The sequence below is a fragment of the Rhea pennata genome, chromosome 11 (genome assembly GCF_028389875.1).
Source record: "Rhea pennata isolate bPtePen1 chromosome 11, bPtePen1.pri, whole genome shotgun sequence".
Lineage (NCBI taxonomy): Eukaryota > Metazoa > Chordata > Aves > Rheiformes > Rheidae > Rhea > Rhea pennata.
Genome location: NC_084673.1, coordinates 4,865,451 through 4,884,921, shown reverse-complemented (window position 1 = coordinate 4,884,921; position 19,471 = coordinate 4,865,451). Strand labels below are relative to the sequence as shown.

General features: G+C 50.2%; 1 protein-coding gene across 4 annotated transcripts in view; it reads right to left on the bottom strand.

The window, feature by feature from the left end:
- The window catches only part of DOCK11 (dedicator of cytokinesis 11), an 87,689-nt gene extending 68,662 nt beyond the window's left edge, over positions 1-19,027 (bottom strand). For 3 of the 4 annotated variants that reach the window (XM_062584852.1, XM_062584853.1, XM_062584855.1), the window contains exon 1: positions 18,886-19,027. In XM_062584852.1, coding sequence (XP_062440836.1) covers positions 18,886-18,987 — 102 coding nt within the window. In that variant the 5' untranslated portion in view covers positions 18,988-19,027. The remainder of the gene's footprint in view (positions 1-18,885) is intronic. The other variant, XM_062584854.1, reaches the window with a different exon arrangement.
- Between the last annotated feature and the right edge of the window lie 444 nt (positions 19,028-19,471).

Below are 19,471 nucleotides of genomic sequence, written 5' to 3'. Positions count from 1 at the left end.
AGAGGTGCTATGTTAAAGGAAGACACAATGGTCTGAAGAGGCCAGGAAGACACATCCAACCTGACAGCATCTAAATCCTCCCTTTGGGCACGTGAACAGGTTTACCATCCTCTTCGGCCAGCCTTCAGTAACAGGAGCCCGAGGTCCTGCAGTCTCTACTCGAGCAAACTCCTGCTGAGGCTGCTTTGTTTTGCATGCATGAGGACCAGAAATCCTTCCTCCTCCTCTGCCAGTAGTGCTTTCTGAGCTCCCCAGGACACGGCTTTGCTTCTCTCGCTCTCTCCGGCTCCATGTCACTGCCCATCACCATGGTGCTCACTCCCCTGTACAGCGTCTCTCGGTCTCGGCCCTGGCTGGACCATACCCAGCTCTGCGCCTTCTCCCCGGTCTCCTCTGGCCATGTCCCTCTGAACTGCGTCCGGGCCATGGGGGTTTCCTCCAAAGTTGCAACAGAAGAAATAAAAATGCCGCTTTCTGTGGAAGAGGACCACTGCATCCCTGGTGTTTCCAGACACAGAAGGCAGGTGTGAATTTACAGTTAAACAGAAATAGCACATCTTCTTCTCATCTTTTTTCTGAAACACTGCAGAAAATGATCTTTGCATGATGATACTGATATTTTCTGATTAAAAAAAAAAAAAAAGCATGTTTAAAAACCTGAAGAATTCTAGGAAAAAAATGTTCTCTCCTTTTTTGCCATGCTTTGGTACATGGTAAAAAGAGAATAAAAATCCAAGGTCTGTAGGAGGCCTGGACGGTCCATCCTGCTGGAGCACTGAACGCCTGGCCATTTCTGCCGTGCTGCCTCTGGCTTCTCCAGCCCAAAGGACCAGCCTCAGATGGAAGCTGTTCTTCCATCCCAGGCACAGCACCAGCGAGCTTTTAAAACGTTCAAAAGCAAAACGGAGATGACAGCATTTCCCAACAGCATGGCAGAAATGCAAGGCAGGTACCTTTTATTCTGTGTTTCCCAGGACGGCATCAGTCTCTCTGCTGCAGGACAGCACAAAGCCTATGTGCAGCTAAAGCCAATTTTAATAATGGAGGTGACGCCCGGGTACTGTGCCCTGGGCAGAACGATTTCCACCCAGCCTTTCGTGGAGCAGCCACTCTCTGCTGTGCTTCTGGCTGTCCATGAAGCAGCTCTTACTCTTGGCAGGGGAAAGAAAAAAAAAATCTATCTCCTGCCCTAGACATTTTTTTTAACTCAAAATACCTTTTTTTTTTGTGCTGCAGGAAGCCAGCATGGATTAGCTCCGATATTTGAAACAGTTCCCTCTTAATCACCCTCTGGAAAACTCTGCCTCATCCCTAACACGAGCCTGAAAGAAACTTTGCAGGCCTGAAAGAAACCTTGTGCCAGCAAAAACACCGCAGCCATTGCAGGGACGAGCCCACCAGATTAACGCCGTGAAAGACAAAGGTCGCTCTGCAGAGAGTCCTGCTCCCCGCAGACCGCGCGTGCGTCGGCAGCAGGGGTGCAGGGTGCCAGGGGCTCTCCGCGGACCTGGCACGTTTATTTTCCTCGCTGCTAATGGCCGCAGCAATTGCAGCAAAACTCAGCAGCATAAGCTGGTTAAATCAGTGCCGTAAGCCTGAGCGCGCGGTCGCACCGACTCCCCTTTCCACCCGGCTCGGGCAGCCACGGTAACGGTGAATAAGATCCCCTCTAAGAGCCTTTCAGGTTGCTAACATGTTAGAAAGTGGCTTTGGGTACTCAGCCCTCAGGCCTTGAGATTTATCAATATTTTTAGTCCTGTTTTATATTGAAACATCATCCTGAAACAGGGACTGTGCTTCAAAAGTTGTTCTTTTAATTTTTTTTTTTTGGGGGGGGGGATGGTAACACATTTCCTTTCTAGTCTTAACACCTCTGAAGATGAGGCAAAGTCCCAGCAGTCATCCCTGAAGGGTCTGGTGACGACTACTGGGTAACGTCTTCACAGACCCCAGGTCTTCTCAGCTAAGGAAGGCGGCGCAGCGCTGCGCGAGCCCGGCTGCGCTCGCCCTCGGCGCCCAGCGGGACGCGGCCGGGCCGGCGAGCAGAGCAACGGCTCCGAAGCGGAGCTGAAGGACGTAGGTCAAAGCGTTTGCAAGCAAAGCAGCCGCTAACGAAGGGACGCGGCCCGTCCTCTGCCTGCCGTAGAGGAAACGGCGGCTCCTCCGGGCGCCTTGACCCATGTGCTGCTAAGGGATGCGTTACAAATATCTCGTGTCCCAGCGAGGCTGGGGATAAAGCTTTAAGCTCTGCAATCAGATTCTGAAGTCTTAGTTTTTCTGATGAGCTTGGTTAAGGTGCCCCCGCCTCCCAGCGCATCTGATTCAGCCGCTCGCTGCCCGGGGCTGTCACGACAGCAGATGGCACCCACCAAAGTCATTACGAAAGCAGAGGAAAAACTATTAGTCTAAAGCAATTAGAGTCTTAGAAACCACAAATTCCTCCACGGGGGAGGCCAATATCCAAGAACAAAGAAATACTGCCAGTCCAACAACAACATCAACGTGTTTCTGCAGGCAAGAACCACACCGTCGTGCCAAAGGAAGCCTTGTTCTCCAAGAAGCACGCGGCAGCACACACCCAGGCCGGGCAGACGGGCGCACCACGCTGCTCCCTGGGTTTCTCCAACCCCTGGAGCAGCAGCGGCGGTGCGCGTGGGTCACGGGAGGTGCCTGCTCCCGCCGCCTCGGAGGGCTGCAGCACCCCCAAACACCCCCAGCAGCAGCTTCCCATCCGCAGCGTATTGCACCGTGATAAAAAAAATAATCAAGTCCTGTGGAAAAGACCTCATAGGGAAATACATAAATAAATAAATAAATGTAAAGGTTTTTCTAAAAAACAAACACAAAAAAAACCACACAAAAACCAGGCAAATAACAGGAAAGCAGCGTTTGCTCCTGGACGAGCCAATAACTTCAGAGCCCACTCACTTGTATTACAGAAAAACCTGGTTCAAGCCCCCGACACAACCCCATCCCCAGAAACATGCTGCTCTCTCTGCCCTTTTCAGCACTCCCAGTGCCCCTGGGGCTCTTGAGGAAAGCCTTGACCAAATGAGGACATTTCTTGACCAAAACATTATTTCCAATAAAAAAAAATCCCCATTAACTCCAGCTAGGAGCTGTTTTCTCAGGAAGACAGAAAAACTTTGGGAAGGGAAAGGAAAGGCCATACCTTGTCACCACACTTTTGAATCGCTTGATCACTCGATTGAATTGCTTCTGGTGGCCAGGTGCAACCAGAATACATTTTAAAACCACATGGGAGCTGCATTTTTGTATTGCAACGTCACCTTTCTTCCTCTGCTCCCCGCGTCACGCAGGGGCTCGTGCCAGGCTCCCCACAGCCCCGGCAGTGACGACGGTCCAGCCACGCGGGCAGGGACGAGCACAAACCTCCGCAGCGAGCCAGCCGGGGGAAAGGCAAGGGGACCCAGCGGGCGAGAAAGACGTGGCTCTCGGAAAGAGCTTCTGCCCTGAGACCGCCGCTCCCACGAACGCGGGAGCACCAGGTGCTGGGATCCCTGTCGGAGCTGGGTCACAAGGCTCCGCACGGACAACACCGCGGGCAAAACAATGGCCTTTCTATTACACTATTGACTTTCTACCAAGAAGCAACTTGGCTGGCATTTTAACAGGAAATTCAATACATGACTGCAACAGAAACATGCCCACAAACACCAACGCTCTGCCTTTGGCCGAGCGCGAGAAAGGAAAGGGCCTCGACCTCCACGGCCTTGCTCGCCCAGCAGCCCTCCTCCGACCCAAACGCGAGCCCCTGCCAGCTGGACGCCACGGGGGAAAGCTCCGTACAGTCCTCGGCCACCAAGGACTGGGGAAACAGCATGGGAATTATGTATTAACCAAGAGGGGGAAATCTTAAGAAGTTGGATTAAATTGTCACCTTTCAGTATCCACTTACAAAGTCTATAAAATTCCTTAAATTTGCTTTCAGAAAAACAGTCCACGGTAACGGTTGAGATATTCGTGTGGGGTAGGCCAGGAAAGGGCATTTCCATTTAAAACTTTCATGGCCCGAAAACAGTAACTAGCTGTCTTCCAATTCCCTGCATGTCTATGCTATACAAATACGCAACTGGGTTTACTATAGTAAGTATAGGTATAATTTGTTTAAAGATCTTGTTCTCCCAGAAACAGAAGAGGTATACTCAAAGTGATGTGACTGTGGGAAAATGGGGAGAGAGTGCTTCGTTTGAGGATTTTTTAAAACAGCAGTCAAATGAAAACTATCAGGAAGCCTTTCTCTTTCCAGCCCTTTCAGGCTGACTCTTCTTTAAAACAAAAAAGACAGACTAACGTTGTCTATCTACAACAAGATCCAACGAAGAAAGCAGCCCAACTGCAAAGCCAACTAGTTTAGCTTTGCTTTAACTAATTCACTTGGCCCTTTGGGGTAATGCGAACGCAGCACCGGCTGCCAGCTCACGTTTCCTGTTGCACAGCGGAAATCAACCCCCAAAAAACCCACAGCCCGAGTATAATGACGACACGATGCCCGACTTTCATTTCTCACTGCAAGAGCTACAGCGCTAACGGCCAACACGCGCAGCATTTTTCAGCCTGCCTGGTACGAGCTCAGCCTCCCTGCAAGGCTTCCCCTGCACCTTCCCCCGAAGATCCGGTGGGTGAGGCAACCCGCTGGACATCACGCTTTCTCGCATCCTCAGAAAGGAAGCTCAACGTGGTACATGAAATCCGCAGTCAAAAACAACCAGAGAGATGCAGGTAATCCGAACATTAAAAATGACAGTTCTTTAGAGCATCTCAAAAAAAGGAAATAGCACAGACCACACGTTTATAAAGATATATTGCCTCAGACTGTACAGCTGTTCCAAAACTTTAGAAAGCATTTTACAGCATATCTATTTAGTACTTCATCTATTGCAACCCTACAATAGAGGAAGTAGGAATCGTGCTTGTGTGCAAAGCCTAGCCAAGCCAAACAAAACAAAATGTAAAGGACCAAGTAGAAGAAACACACAGAAAACAGGAGGCAAAGTCAAGCTGAGGAACTGATTAAAACCTAGTGTGAGAAAAAAAAGGAAGAGTATAACTACCCTTTGGAAAAACTAGTCATAGTCGGATCACTCCTGAGACTGGCAACACCGCAGGGCAGAGGAGGACTGCTTCCCCCTGCAATATGTAATCGGAAATACCTCAGAGCCTGAGGAAATCTCCACAGTTCTGTATTTCTCTCATAAAACCTGTTAATAAATGGGAAAATTTATATGGAATCTGGGAACTGAGAAAATTCACTTGACAGCATGTATGGGTACATGGAACTGAGGAATTTTTATCCATAGAAAAGTTTTTCCAAAGCCAAGGATTCAAAGATCATGAATCAGAGCTCTCTGAAATTGTTTGGTCCATTAACATTCTTTTTTTTTTTTTCCTTTTAAATAGCACATTTGGGACTGTTTTTCCTGCCCCAGTTGCTGTGCTGCTGCACATTGTCAGGCTTTAACTCAGGCTTGCATGACAGCTAGAGAACTTCGTCTAAAAAAGCTGAGATTCTCATACAGTTCATCGCTCCAGGAACCTGGATGTAAGGAAGAACAGTGCAACCTAGGGAACCCTGAATTTGCCTATGCAGTGTCTGGAAGCGATCACCATGATTCAGGAACTCAAACATGGGACTCATCCCTGGCCCGGGGTGCTCACCGTGCTGAGACGCTGCTCCTGTTGGGGTCCAACAGGCTGCACCAGGCCTGCCTCTCGCAGGTTTAGACGCCTGGGGAAACACTGCCCTGCCGCGAGGCCAGACACCACACATTATCTCTGAGGAGGGAATGGTGGGGATGCGATGCTGCAGGGAGCGAACATTTGAGTGCAATGATGTAGCTCTCATGGGCTCTTTGCCAGCTGATGGGGACTTTGTGCCCATGAACCTGCTGCTAACCCAGCAAGCAGCAGCAGAGTGCAATGGGCTGGACATAACAGCAGAGCCTGGGGTGAGATGGTAAAAACGTAAGGATAAAAAATAGTCAATACAGCTGAGCATAAGCAGGCCAAAACTATTTTTACATTGGCCAGAGAGAAGGAAGTCTGAAAACTCAGAGTGAATGCCCAGAATCCTAGATGTGCTAGAGGCACAGAAAAGCTGTATCCCAGACAGGCTCCACAGGAAGAGTCTGTAGGACTTGGATGCAATCCTGACTCAAAAAGCCTTGGAAAGCTTCATGTGAAGGACAACATGTGGGCTGCAGGCCTGAGGAAGAGCCATGTGGAAGTGATGCCCTCAGAAAGGTTGATGCGAGTCTGGAGACAGAAAGGCAGATCTGGAGTAAAGCAAATGATCTGAGCGGCACTAGCGCTGAGACAAGAGCAGCTCTTGGTAAATACCCTGACCCAGAGAGCTGGGCATGGGGGACCAAAGGCAAAGCAGGCGGGCACACGTCCAGGGTTGAGAACAGCAGGGGGAAGAGGAGGGAGGAAAGGGGACTGTGGAAAGCCTGTGCACACATGCTTTGAGGAAGAGCATAGCAAAGGGTGCTGGAGACAGCCAAAGGGCAAGGGTAAGTGAGGGGAGGCCAGACTCATGAACTCAGCAGAGCCCAGCGTGGGCAGCACCAGCCGAGCACGAGGCAGCAGTGGCTGATAGACGTAAGGTTTGTGCCAGGTTGCAATTAGAGGGCACAAACTGCAGCCGTGTTTGCAAGGAGCATGTTCAAGGAGTGCAGAGAAGAAAGGAAGGGAAATGGTAGCTGAATATGCAAGTGTGGCCAAGTATGTACAGTTCTCCTTACAGATGGGATAGGCTAGGAGAGATGTCTGTGGAAAGAAAGATGGTATAGAGAATAGAAACAGAGAGCAAGGGGCTGAAGACTACACAGAAAATATCTGAACCTAGGACACGGGAGAGACAGGGACTGTCAGATGGAAACACCAACATGCCGAGCATTTTGTTAACTAGCTGAGGGAGGAAAACCATCTAAGGAAGAATACAGGAAGCAAGGAGAAGTGTCAGGAGCTGGTCTAAGATAGTGCAGAGGCAGGCGGGACTGGGAATTCACATTTCATTCAGCTGGAGATAAAGCCTGCTCAACAGAGGTGATGTTATGGGAAACAGGGCTTGTGTAAACACTGGGGCTGTGCAGCTCGGAGAGACAGGGAAAGGCATGCTGCAAGGAGCTGGCAGAGTGGATATGCACTGCAGACAGGTGAGAGGAGCACCAGTGGGCAATCAGGAAGGGCCTGAGATGAGGGGGGGAGGCTGAGCTGAGGAAAAGGAGCCCACCAGGTAGAGAAAGGTGGGAAGAAAGATTCAGAGCAATGCTCTGCATAGCCCTCCTTCTGGCAGGGGCAAGCATCCTCCAAAACAGCGTAATATAATGCTTCCAACACCTAGGGATGTGGCATCCCTAGAGTCCCAGCCCTGCTCCGGCAGGCACTCCTGCTGCTTGCAGCAAGCAGCCCATCCTGCACCCCACTCACAGCTCCCCTCAAATCTCCAAGGCTAGAGTGAAGCTAGCAATACTACCTTACACAGATACTCACAGCACATAGATGCTTCATGGCCAGAGGCAGAAAGAGGCAAGCCAGACACAGGCTTGCAGTGGCCAGACTGACATACACAAGCAGATCCCTGCCTGGCTGGGCAGGCAGCCTGCAGCACTGGGGAGCCAGGAAAGGGCACACCTGCCCACCAAGGTCTCTCCTCTCCAGCAGCAAACAGATCCTCCCTCTGGCAGGACAAACTCCCCGAGGAGATGCTAGCTGATGCCTTCAGCAGGGTCCTCCAGCACCTCTTAATTCCCCTGAAAAGCTCACCCTAAACTTGGGAAACAAATGCTTCTCCAGCTATAGTCCAGCCTACTCTCTCTTCTCCAATCCTCAGCAAGCTGCAGAACTTCTCTTTTATACCCATAACTGAGTTCACATGGCAAGGGAGCCCAACTGCACCTTAACAAGGCCTTTGACCCTTCTCTAACCACTCCAGCTCCCAGCAGAGGACACAGCTGCAAGTGCATAATTTCCAGGGATCTCATTAGACAGCGGTTTGAGTGACAGTCCCTCCATTCCCACCTCCGTACAGGGGTTATGTGCCAGTCTACGCCATTCCCCAGCTCTGAGACACAGTGCAGACAGTGCAAGGCTTCTGTGCCCCTCTTTCCCCTGCTGTAGGGATATGGGGGTGGCTGGGTTTGACAAGAACTGTTATAGAAAAAAAAACAAACAAAAAAACCCCAAACATGTGGCAGGGAGGGGGAGGTCAGGTACACAGCCCTGGCATCTTGCAAGAAATCACTTGCAGTGAAAATGACTCATGCTTTCCATCTGAAAGCACAGAGCTAGAGCCTGGTTCCTTCTCCCTCGTGTCCCTCTGCTCTACTCAGGTCCTGTGCAAAAGCAGTCTCAGCCACCCACGCCTCTTGTCTTGACATCTTTGGGTGGCAGTAGGCCCAAAGGAGGCCCCACAGTCTGTGAGCGACAGGGTCGAGACCCCATCTGAAATCAGAAAGGACAGACTGGGCCCTATGACTCTGGAGTCTGAGGGGAAACCTTTTCTACTGAATTATGGCAAAAAAAAAAAAAAAAAAAACACAGTGCTCTTGGATCAGGATTTAGCTGCTGAAGCATTCCTCCTCCAGTCTCTGGCCAACTTCGCTGCCTGCACAGAGGCAAACACAGCCTGGGAACTGGGACACTGCATATTGACAGCGATTGCATCCACTCAAGATCATGCTGTTACATCTGAAGGCAGAATCTGAGTTGGTCTTTGTAGCAAATCACAGCCTGAACAGGCTATGATGCAGGCCACAAATTACTATCTGGTGAATCCAGCTCAGAACTGCACATCAAAAGGGTTTTTTCTAAACTGTATGTTCCTTTTTCAATGTAATACTCAATTCTCTAATGGTAAACCAAGTGTCTTCAGTTATCAACTTTGTTTCTGAGAATGAGTATTGCATTAGTTTATTATTCTAGTTTGGAGAAAGGTTGGAGAAGCAGTCAGAAAGTTGATGCTTTCCACAAATCAGCCTGGCAAATGAGCCTTGCAGACAGGCAAATATTTATCCCATCAGTACTGTTTAGGCCTGGCAAACAAAAGTCATGCCCTAATCTTCAAATTGGCTTAGAAATTATAGGAAGACAGGATAATCAGTGTATAGTTCTTCATTTTCTTTCACAGCGTTAAGGAGATCACATTTTTAAACTCAGTTCTGCAGCCCTGAGGGCCAGGAACACTATTCTTTCCAGAAAGCTGAGATTTCTGCATAATCATTTGAGCTGAAGAAAGCAGGCATCAGAAACAAACTGCACGGCAATGAAGCGGTAACAGTTCGCAGCCAAACTGCGGGCAGCACAGGGTGCGAGGCCATGCTGCTGCTCCAGCCCACGTGCCCTTCACCGTCACACTTCACCTGGGAAAATGATGCCCCCAAACGAGTGCAGTCAGTCGGAGACGCATGGCCCAGCTCTGGCTCAAACACCCATCCAGGATGATCCAGCACTACTCTTGCACAAGGCTGTTAATCAGGGTCACCATTTGAAGTTGGTTTTGTTACCCTTTTTCCCGCTGTGTGCAGAGAAGGATCTCGCGCCCTGACTTTCCTGGGGATCACCAAGTGCTCCTGTGCGACAGACATTGGTAACAGCTTAGTACAGACTGCCACTGTATCTCTGGTACCTGAACACAACACCTGAAGCCACGCGTGTCCCTGCTTGTGTAGGTACATCCCAGCACATCTCTACATCAGCAGAGCTGCGCTTGCGTGCAGCTGAGCATCGGTACAGAGCATATGAGATATGGAAACACAGCACAGTTTTGATTTTCTCCTCTGAAAATAACAACATCAATAGTATTTGGCAAAAAGCTACTGGTTTCCATGGGACATTTGGATTCCTGCCAGATATGCCTTCTAAAAACATTCTGTAAGCACATACATGCTAAAAAAAGGAAATAATAATTATAATGACAATAATACAGGTTATTTATGTAAGTTATTAACTGGAGGATTCCAAAGTGCTTTTCAGATATCACTGGTATTTCGTCATTTATTTATATAGTATCAGCTCCCTATTTAGCATTCAGTTCCAGAATAGTTGGGTTCAGAACATCTTAAAACAATTAACCGCACATCAGCAGAACCCTGCCCTTTCCTGCCTGCTCTTAAAAACTGCTGTTTTTCACTCAAGAAGCTGCGTGTGCGCCAGCCAAGCCAAATTGGGAACAAGACCAGGGAGACAGGGGAAATACTGCTTTCTACTTTGACGGCACGTGAAGTGAGACAGGCAGTGGTTAAGCGCCTTGCCCAAGCCCACAGAGCAAGACTGATGAAAACAAAGCAGGAAGTCACAGTACGTTTTTCAGGTTGCCTTAGCAATATGGTAACCACCCACAACCCTAAAGTCAAAACCCAAAGATGTCAGTGCTGATTTAAGCAGCTCAGGAAGTTGTTTGTGTCAGCCCCTGGTTTCCTTATGCAGCTCTGTCTTCACACTGCAGGAATTGCACACAAGTGCAGACTGCTGCAAAGTTGCAAAGTCAAACATTTCTCTCCCCAAAAGAGAGTGGATGCATGCTCTAGAAGGGGCTCTTTAGTTGCTGGGTAGACAGACTCTGTACTGCATTAACCCAATCTTGAACGGCTACAGGTAAAATGCTGTCGTTGAGGGAAGCGCCTGAAAGCTCCTTCCAGATTAGGACATCTGTATGAACTCCACCATAAACTCTAAACTCCATTAGGAAAAGGGACAAGAGAGTGCTTAGGACACCCCAGGCAGAGAGGTAAAGGCAGGCCTGCCAGGGAAATGTGAGTTGTGTGTGGCTTTCCTGGACCCTCACACTGCTTTAGAAAGAGGCTATCTGGCGGAGAGTTTGGTCTGACACCCTGAAAACCAGCTCCGTGCTGTATTCAGACCATCCCAGCCAGCTCCACCATCTCCTCCCTCCAAGAAATCGAGGCTCCTTTCTCCTGCAGTGAAACATTATTTTAGAAGAGGGGGAAAGGCAGTATGATTCCCTTTACAGGGACCACTCTAGTAGTGATGCTGGACTCCTCCAGACAACTCTGGGATAGGAGATGTCTGCACCTCTGGTGCACTCATGGGGTGTCTTTTCCCAGAGGAATCAGACACGGACTGAAGCCCCTCTGGGTGGGCTCCTCTCTCTGGCCAGCGAGGCAGGCACAGAACCAATCCTTCCTGCACCTGCTGCCTGATGGGGCTGCCAGACTCCCTCTGCCTGTGTCTGCTCCGGTGTGGGGACCCTCCAGTTCTCATAGATTCACCAGATCTGCAAACCACCTGTGTCCGCTCTCACTGAGAAATGGGTGTGCCACAGCTTCTGCTTTTCTGTAGGACCTGCTGCTGCCCGGTTACCTCACGCTCCTAAACCCTCGGCGTGCAGGTCATGGTCCTTGCTCTTCATGTGCACCCCTTCTAGTGTGACACAGCTCTAAGCTAAAACGGAGGCTCCTGACCGCTGCCAAAATACAGCTATTAACCCATATTCTGCTCAAAATCCACTAAACTGAAGCAGGACAAGTAGGATTTGGCACTTCATGTGCCACTTCCTTCAGCAACGGAGACAGCTGTATTTCCCTATCTTGCACAGGAGCTGTTACAGAGAACAACATAAGGCACTTGACAGGACCACATCCTAATTATGTGAAGGAGAGATGGTAACCTTCCAGCTGCAGCTGATGCTGTGCCCCCTGGAGCCCCTGGGGATGGGGAAGGGGTCCTGGCTGCGTACAGGCAGGGGCCACAGCAAGGATGCCACCCAGCAGGAAAGCCGGGAGTCAGAGGGGAGACTGCAGAGCGCTCTGGACCAAAACAGGCAGGCTCTTGTTTCACTCATAGCCACTCCCAGGGACAGCCCGATGGCAGGAGATATTAATCAGGGCAGAGAAAGAAAAAGCATTTAAGCTAGAATGGAGAGGGGTGAGAAAGGGGTAGGAATGAACAGACCTGACCCCATTAGAGAAGCGGTGGGAGGCAGGGAAAGCCTCTAAAGACGAGGCAAGGCTGTGCTGAATGAAAGAGGAATCAGCAAGGGAGAGCTTTGATTTATACTTTTTAAGGGAGTGAAAGAGATAGAGGGGAAGAGCGTCAGGGAAATGTACTCCAGCGTTTCTGAGATGACAGCAACGGCCACAAAGGCATGTGAAACTTTGCTGTTCCTCCTTGGGCAGAACAGGAATGGGGAGGCTAATTCACCAGGCAAGCTGGAGGACGCTTGCGCCCCAGGACTGGCTGCTGTTCAGCTTCCTTGTGTGACTGTGACTTGCATTCTCAGGCCACAGAAATGTCAAAGCTTTGTGTAATTTTACATCATTAGAGGTAAGAAATCAGTGTGCAAGGGACTAAGTGAAATCCTGCAAGGGCCACCAAAATGCACATATAAAAGGGTGTTACACCATGCACTACAACAGTCCAGCTTCAAATGCTTCCAGTCCTGAGGGGACTCTGGAAATGGGGCTGAAACAAAGCCCTAGAGCCATCCCCTTACTGGATTTCAAGTGCATCAAATCCTTAACCGCATTGCTGGCATTAGCTGCAGGCACCAATAACAACCATCTGTTCCAGGCGTTTCACTGCATTGACAGTGGCAGGTCGGGGCAGATGCTGTCAATGCAGGGACACCTGCATTTTCACGGTACCATTTCTAGCACAGAACAAACCACTCAGCCCTGCCCAGCAAGTACTAAAACCCTGGCCACATGGCTAGTAAAATGTGATAAGAGATATATGTGCACGAGTGTGAGCGATGGATGCTCCGCTCTTTTCCTCACAGCTTTCCTGTACTGGGCACAGATTTATTCAAACGATGTCTTGAAGGAAGGGTAAGGTTTAGTGCCTACCAAGAGCCTGCCCCAGCCTCCTCTTCTCTGTAAAAGAGTTCCTAGCGCCCTTCTTCCACTGCACAAATGCCGTATGCTCAGGCAGGAACAAACCAGGCCACTTCCACTGCACACACTGCCGAGGACCACGTTCACGGCACCCAGCCAACACTGAGCTAAATTCAGCCCCTTAGTGCACACGAGCCCTGATTTAGGAAAGCATGTGATTAATTTTAAGAATGCATTTAAGTGTTTTCTTGAATAGGTCTCTGTGAGCAATACTCTCTCTGTGAACACTTCCATGGAAAGCATCTGAGCAAGATGAGGTGGCAAACTCCAGAATTACCCTGCCACAATGGGTAAAAGCTGCTCTAGCTAGGCTGACAGCAAAACTCCTGCCTGCTTCATCAGGGACAGAATTTCCTCCATCTCTCTAATACATCTCTTTAACTATTAAAATTATGCAAACACAGCATGCTGACTATACCCTAGGAAACATGCATATATTCTGTCTGTCTCAAGATTGCTACAAGCACTACATATAAACAGTCATCACGCTGATCAAAGAGAATTTAGCTTATTAAAAGAGGATTCTATGCAGAAAGCTGACTTCCTCTGCGTGGATGTTAATCCAGTCATAAATAATATAAATGAAGCTGAAAAGACCCACAAAAAGAACAAAATATCTTTCTGCCTCTAGTCAAAACCTTCTTAATGTCATTACTAAGGAGCTTTTTATCTCCCATTTTGTGCTCAAAACTGAGTCACATATACAAGCCCAGCCCAGCCAGGATCAAAAAACTCTACCACCTTCTCTTGGCATGCTGCCCACAGTCTAATGGTGAGGATTCAGAGAGCACACCCCATAGCCCCACGTAATGCAGGACACAGGACACTCTTGGTTTGAATATCTCTGTATGGCAAGAACTTACACAGTCATTTGCAAGTAGAGGTTCTCCCACACTGCAACTGCTGCATGTCTGTGTGCTGGCACACGTGTAGCTGAGGTATGTCAGTGTGCCTGGGGAGACACTACCGAGTCGTGCATGGGGTGCACGGGGAACGCACCACTGAGCCCTGCTGTGGGGTGCACGGGGAATGCACTGCCAAGCTGTGCCGTGGGGTGCATGGGGAATGCACTGCCAAGCTGCCTGGTAATCAGTGTGGGCAAAGCCTGCGCAGCTGCTCCTTCTCAGCTAAGATACTCTGGGTCTGCATCTTTTGTAAATCTCAATGGCAAACCAATAAATATCTCTTCAGTTAGTTTTCACAGAAAATAGGAGTAATTGTGGGAGACTGAAAATTGCCACTAGATGACTAGTTTTGGTAGCACTGTGGGAAAACAGATTGTCCGGGTTTTGTCGAACGCTCACTCCTCTGATCTCAAGTCTCCCACGTATTTTGTTTCTCTGTCACAGTGCAGAGCACGACACCTTTGGAAAGCTTGTAACTGGCTTGACATAGAGCCCTCTCCTCATCCAAGCCCAGGTGCTGCCAAGTGCACTACTCCCGTGAGGAATGGGAGGTGTAGGAAAGCTCTGACTCAGTGTTGGTATTACCTTCATACAGGGAAACAAGTGACCCTGTGCAAGTGACTTAGGTCCCAAACAGAAGGTAGAGTCTTGCTATTTCTTCTGGTAGTGTTGCTAGACACCAGGTTATGGGTCTCACTCGCGCAGCACATGCCCTTTAACTGCTGAACGCTAACAATGCCGGGCAACTTCCTGGCAGGGAGAGCAACGATGGGATAAAGGATGAAAGAAAGGGAAGATATACAGAGACCTCTGCCAGGTCAGGGAACACACACCCTAGAACACATGTGTGAATCCTCCTGGCAAAGGCTAAGCTTTCTCTTGCGATGTTCCCAGAGCTACGCAAATCTCATGTCAGCCAACGACTTGGTACAGGTCTTCCCTCCCTTGATACGTGACCTTTCCATTAATACTCAGCAGCATCCTGAGCATGGAGAAGATGGGAAGAAGGAGATTTTGTTGAAGATCTGAGTCAAAATCAGCCATGTCTATCGGCTGTTCTCCTTGAGTTCTAGCCTGGTTGTCCCTCTCCAGAGGCCATCAGCACTTTGCATTCTGGGTTTAAAGTTACAGTTCTAATATAGTATTTTACTTTTAATGCCCCAAGGTTTAAACTGCAGATAATCTTTCAGTTAAGAGTAGTCCAAACTATCATGCTTAGGCTTTGACTGTTCCTATCTTCAAGCAAAACTTAGAATTACTTGTATCTTCCCACATGTCACTTTATCCCACCAATGAACTTAATTTGCTATATTTGTCTGTTTATTTAAATAGTGACCTTGTTTATTATTCTGTCGAAACTCCATACACTAATTTATAATCAGTAGCATGCATCAGGGACCATTCAAAGCTGCAACTGATACAATCTGCCCTACAGTTATGCTAAGAAAAGCATGCAGAATGCTCTTGCTGCCTGAAGCACCCCATGTGCTTGTGGGTCCGCTCTGTAGGGCTTTGCATACTTTCAAGGGATTTCTGCTGAATTCATTTGTTTCACCAAGACCTCCCCTACCCAGTCCATCTGTGCTGTGAATGTGACGCAAGGCCAGAACAACAGCCGTGAGGGACACCAGGAATGCCAGAACAGTCAGAGCAAACAAAAGAAAAACAAGTGAAAGCTGCACTTGATCCTTCCCCACTCACGGGGAAGGATGAGCTCCCTACCATAGTCGGCACTTTCGCTGCTACAAATCAGGATTACAGCTTGGCTTATTCCATGACATGAACAGCATGCATCCTAGCAGCTAGCCCAAAGGACAATGACCTAACATCACAACACGGGTACCACAGGACACCTCGGAAAGGATAGGAGTGAAGAATAGGGGTGATGTATCTACTGCTTTCTTTTCACAGGCACAAGGAGTGAAGCCCTGCCAGAAGTCACTAACCAAACTCTCACTGACTTTACTCTAGGTTTGCACACCAAAGAAAAGTATAAATATTCTCCTATCGCTAGGTAAGTGTAACAAAACCAAGAACAGAAATAACGCAGGAAGAGCTTCATTGCACATGCAGGACAACACTACCTGAGCTGTATTATGCAAGATATCATGCACACATGCAGATTAGCCTCTCAGGAGTACAATGCTCCTGGCTGGAGGTGTGCCTCCTTTAAAGCATGAATTACAGCTCAGCCCAAGCAGACCTATTCCATGATGTTAAAAGCTCTCCTCACTGAGACGCTTTCATTTAGAAGTGTTTCATTCTCTGACTGCAAATGGTTTCTTACTCTAAGACAGTTTCTTGTTTCGAGGGAGTGACTTGAATTCCCAAAATGCCAAGTTCAATCTAAGCAGTAAAGGAGCTCTCCGGCACCCGCTCTTCCTACAGAAGACGTGAGCCATGTGTTATGGTGCACACAGTATTAGTTCTCCAGCAGGGCAAACGAAGCCTCGTACATGCTTCTCAACCCTTGGTCTCATCCATGCTCACTGCCATGGATCTGTCTTCCCCCAAGGCAAGCAGCAGAGGTATCCCACAGGATCACTGGAACTTCTTCAGGCAGAGTATCCCCAGGGTCTCAGGGAGTATTTAAACCACTCGAGGTTCTTATTGACTTAACATCACCTGTGGCGTTCAGGAAAAGGACGTGATCCTGCCAGTCAAGGTCAGTAGTGTAACTCCAGCCTGCTTCACAGAGACTGACGTCTCTTGCAGGCAGCAGCTTTCAGCACAGTTCCTCCAAAAAGGTGGTACTGCCACATGCCCCCAGCTTCTGACACCACACTGCAAGCCAGCTCTGACCACTTGCCAAGTACCAGTGCATGTGCCCAGTGTACCTATCTACCACACCCTGCCTCCCAGCAGCGCCTACGAACGCAGGCTCAGCACTGCCCTGGGATGATGACAGAGCTCTGGGCCCAGCCTTGATTGCAATCTGCCTACCCACACATCTGCCACTGGAGCCAGTGGGTCTCCTGAACTCAGCCCTACAGTGAGAAGGGGGCTGCATGGGCATGGGATACATTTATGCCAAGTGCGAAGCTCCAGACTGAGCCTCAGCTTAGAAGTAGGATCATAAGCAAAGCTTTGCAGTTTCCCTCTTCTCTACTGCTCCCCAGTATCCTCTGGGATCCCATCTGCACCCTCCTGATGACCAGCACACCAGGATGCAAACATCCCTTCCTGGAAGGTGCAATTAGCTGGTGGAGGGAGAGGAACCACCTGTTCCTTGGAGCAATATGGGAACAACATACTTCATCCTGAGCTGGTGAAACAGTCCAAAGTGCTAATCTGAGATACTCTCATAAGCTAACGCCACATCCTTCACCACTCCCTGGATATTGCAGTATCTTATGGCTGTTCCTAGTGATGCAGAAGCGTTTGGATTTACCCCTTGCTGCTAAACTGTCAAGAGCAGGAAACTCTGCCAAGATCTAGGAAAGAGAGACACCTGCCCTCACCCTCCTCCAGTGCTTGGCTGCAAACAGACTAAACAGCACAGCAGCTCTGGGACATCTGCCCATCAGAAAAAGAGAGAAAGTCAGTAGGGGGATGGTGTGTGTAATGAAAGCCTAGTGAGGAATAAAAAGAGAATGGCTACTGATGGGTGCTGAACATTTCTGGCTCCCTGGATTAGCTTCCTTCAGGTCGCTGTTGGGGTTTTACTTGTTTTCATCTGCAGTCCACCCACTCTTCTACTCTCTGACAGCAGGCACCTGGCACAGGCACTGAGTAGTCATTTGCCTGGAGGATACCAAAGCTCTTCAGGTCCTACGCAAACAATTTCATTTTTAACGAGAGGTTCCATCAACTTTAGAAAGCATTTATCCCTATGTATTGTTTACAAAAGAGCGAAGGAAAAAAAAAAAAAAAAAAAACACGTGAAAGCCTGTAAGGATCCCTGAATAACTGCATATAGGAAACAATAGCCACAGCACCAGAAAAATCACACAGGATTATCACAATGTTTTTTTCAACCTAAGAAATTAGTATATTTATAAGAGAATTCCATTTTATAAAGAACTGCTTGAAATCCTCTATTTATTTTACCATTAATCTACCAGCATAAAATAAATAAAAATTATTCATTGAACTCATATTGCACCTGCTGCACGTCCCATCGACTAACCTTTCCTCAAAGTCAAGGTCAAACTTGATTGCATACTAGAGTAATTCAAAGAGCAATGATGAAATATATCCAACGAAAGCCAGGGAAGCTTTGAACCGACCCCAACATCCACCACGGGGTACAGCAGCTAACGTTTGCACAGCTGCGATCGTAACAAAGACAACCTGCTGCAGCATCCCACACGCCGGGATGAAACACGTCTGACAAAGCACATGATTTTCACAGCAGCCGTTTGAGTTTGACTCCTAGGACACGCTGGACTCCCAGCTAATGCCAATGCCTATACGCGTGTCTCACCTTGCCAAACGTGTCCTTCAATACTACCCTCTTTACTTGCCGGTTTTACATCCCTGGCACCTTATGCTGGGCACGCTTAGTTAACAGTTTGCTCAATGCCCTACGCAGCCAGATTCTTGTTAATTCCTGCTCCCACCCCAAAAGCACTAACTAACCCTGGGTGGTAAAAGTGGCAGCCCCTGAGACCCTCACAGCTCTGAGCCGTACTCAAGTAGGCACGGTAACAGCAAGCGGCAAATGGGGAATGTGAAAACACAACGCATGCGGTAGGGAGCCCAAGGAGGTAAAATCTGCCCCTGCCCCGCCCGCCCCCACCCCCTGCCTTGCCCAGCCCCTACCTAACCCAGCCCATCTCCTTCCCCATCCGCTGTCCTGCCCAGTCTTTCACCGCGCCCTGCCCAGCCCCTTCCCTAGCCCGCGCCCAGCCTCTTCCCCTGCATGACCATGACCATGCCCCATCTCCATCCCCATCGCACCGCATCTCCAGCCCCGCCGCGCCCGGTGCCCGCCCAGCCTCGCGGACGTCCCCGCTGCCCGCGGGCCGGGCCGGGCCGGGCCGGGCGCGGCGCTGCCTCCGCGGCGGCCCCGCCGCGAGATGCCCGAGGTACCGCGGGGCCGGGCCGGGCCGGGCCGGGCCGGGCCGGGCCGGGCGCGGCGCTCCCGGCCGCGCCGCGCTCACCAGCACGAAGGAGCTGCGCACCGCCTCCGAGACGCTCTGCCGGAGCTCGGCCGCCGTGCCCGGCTTGCTGAGCCGCTTCGTGAACTTCCTCACGTCGGACATGGCGACATGGCCCGAGCTGCGGCGCGCCAAAGGCTCCTGCCTCCCTGCCGGCGGCGGGCGCGGCGCGGCGCGGCGGGGCCGGGCCGGGAGCGGGCGGTGCCGCCCCGGCGGCGGGCGGGGCCGCGGGCAGGGGCCGGGGCGGGCCCGGGCCGGGGCGGGCCCCAGCGCTCGGCCCGCCCCGCCGAGCCCCCCGGCGCGGCCGCTTTGTCCCCGCGCCTCCTGCAGCAGGTGCCTCCGGGAGCCGCGGTGGGGGGGACACAGGCAGCAGCCCCCCGAGCTGGCCCGGTGCCCCAGCCTGGCACTGCCACAGAAGAGCCAGACCTGGCCAGCTCCGGGGCCAGCTCCCTCATCCCCGAGCCCACCGCACAGGTGGCGGATGCTCTTTGGTCTAGCTCCAGGGATGCAGCAGCGCATCAGCCAGTGAGGACACACTGGCACTGGGACCCATCCAAGGGAAGTCAGCCTCCACATCAAATTACGGGCT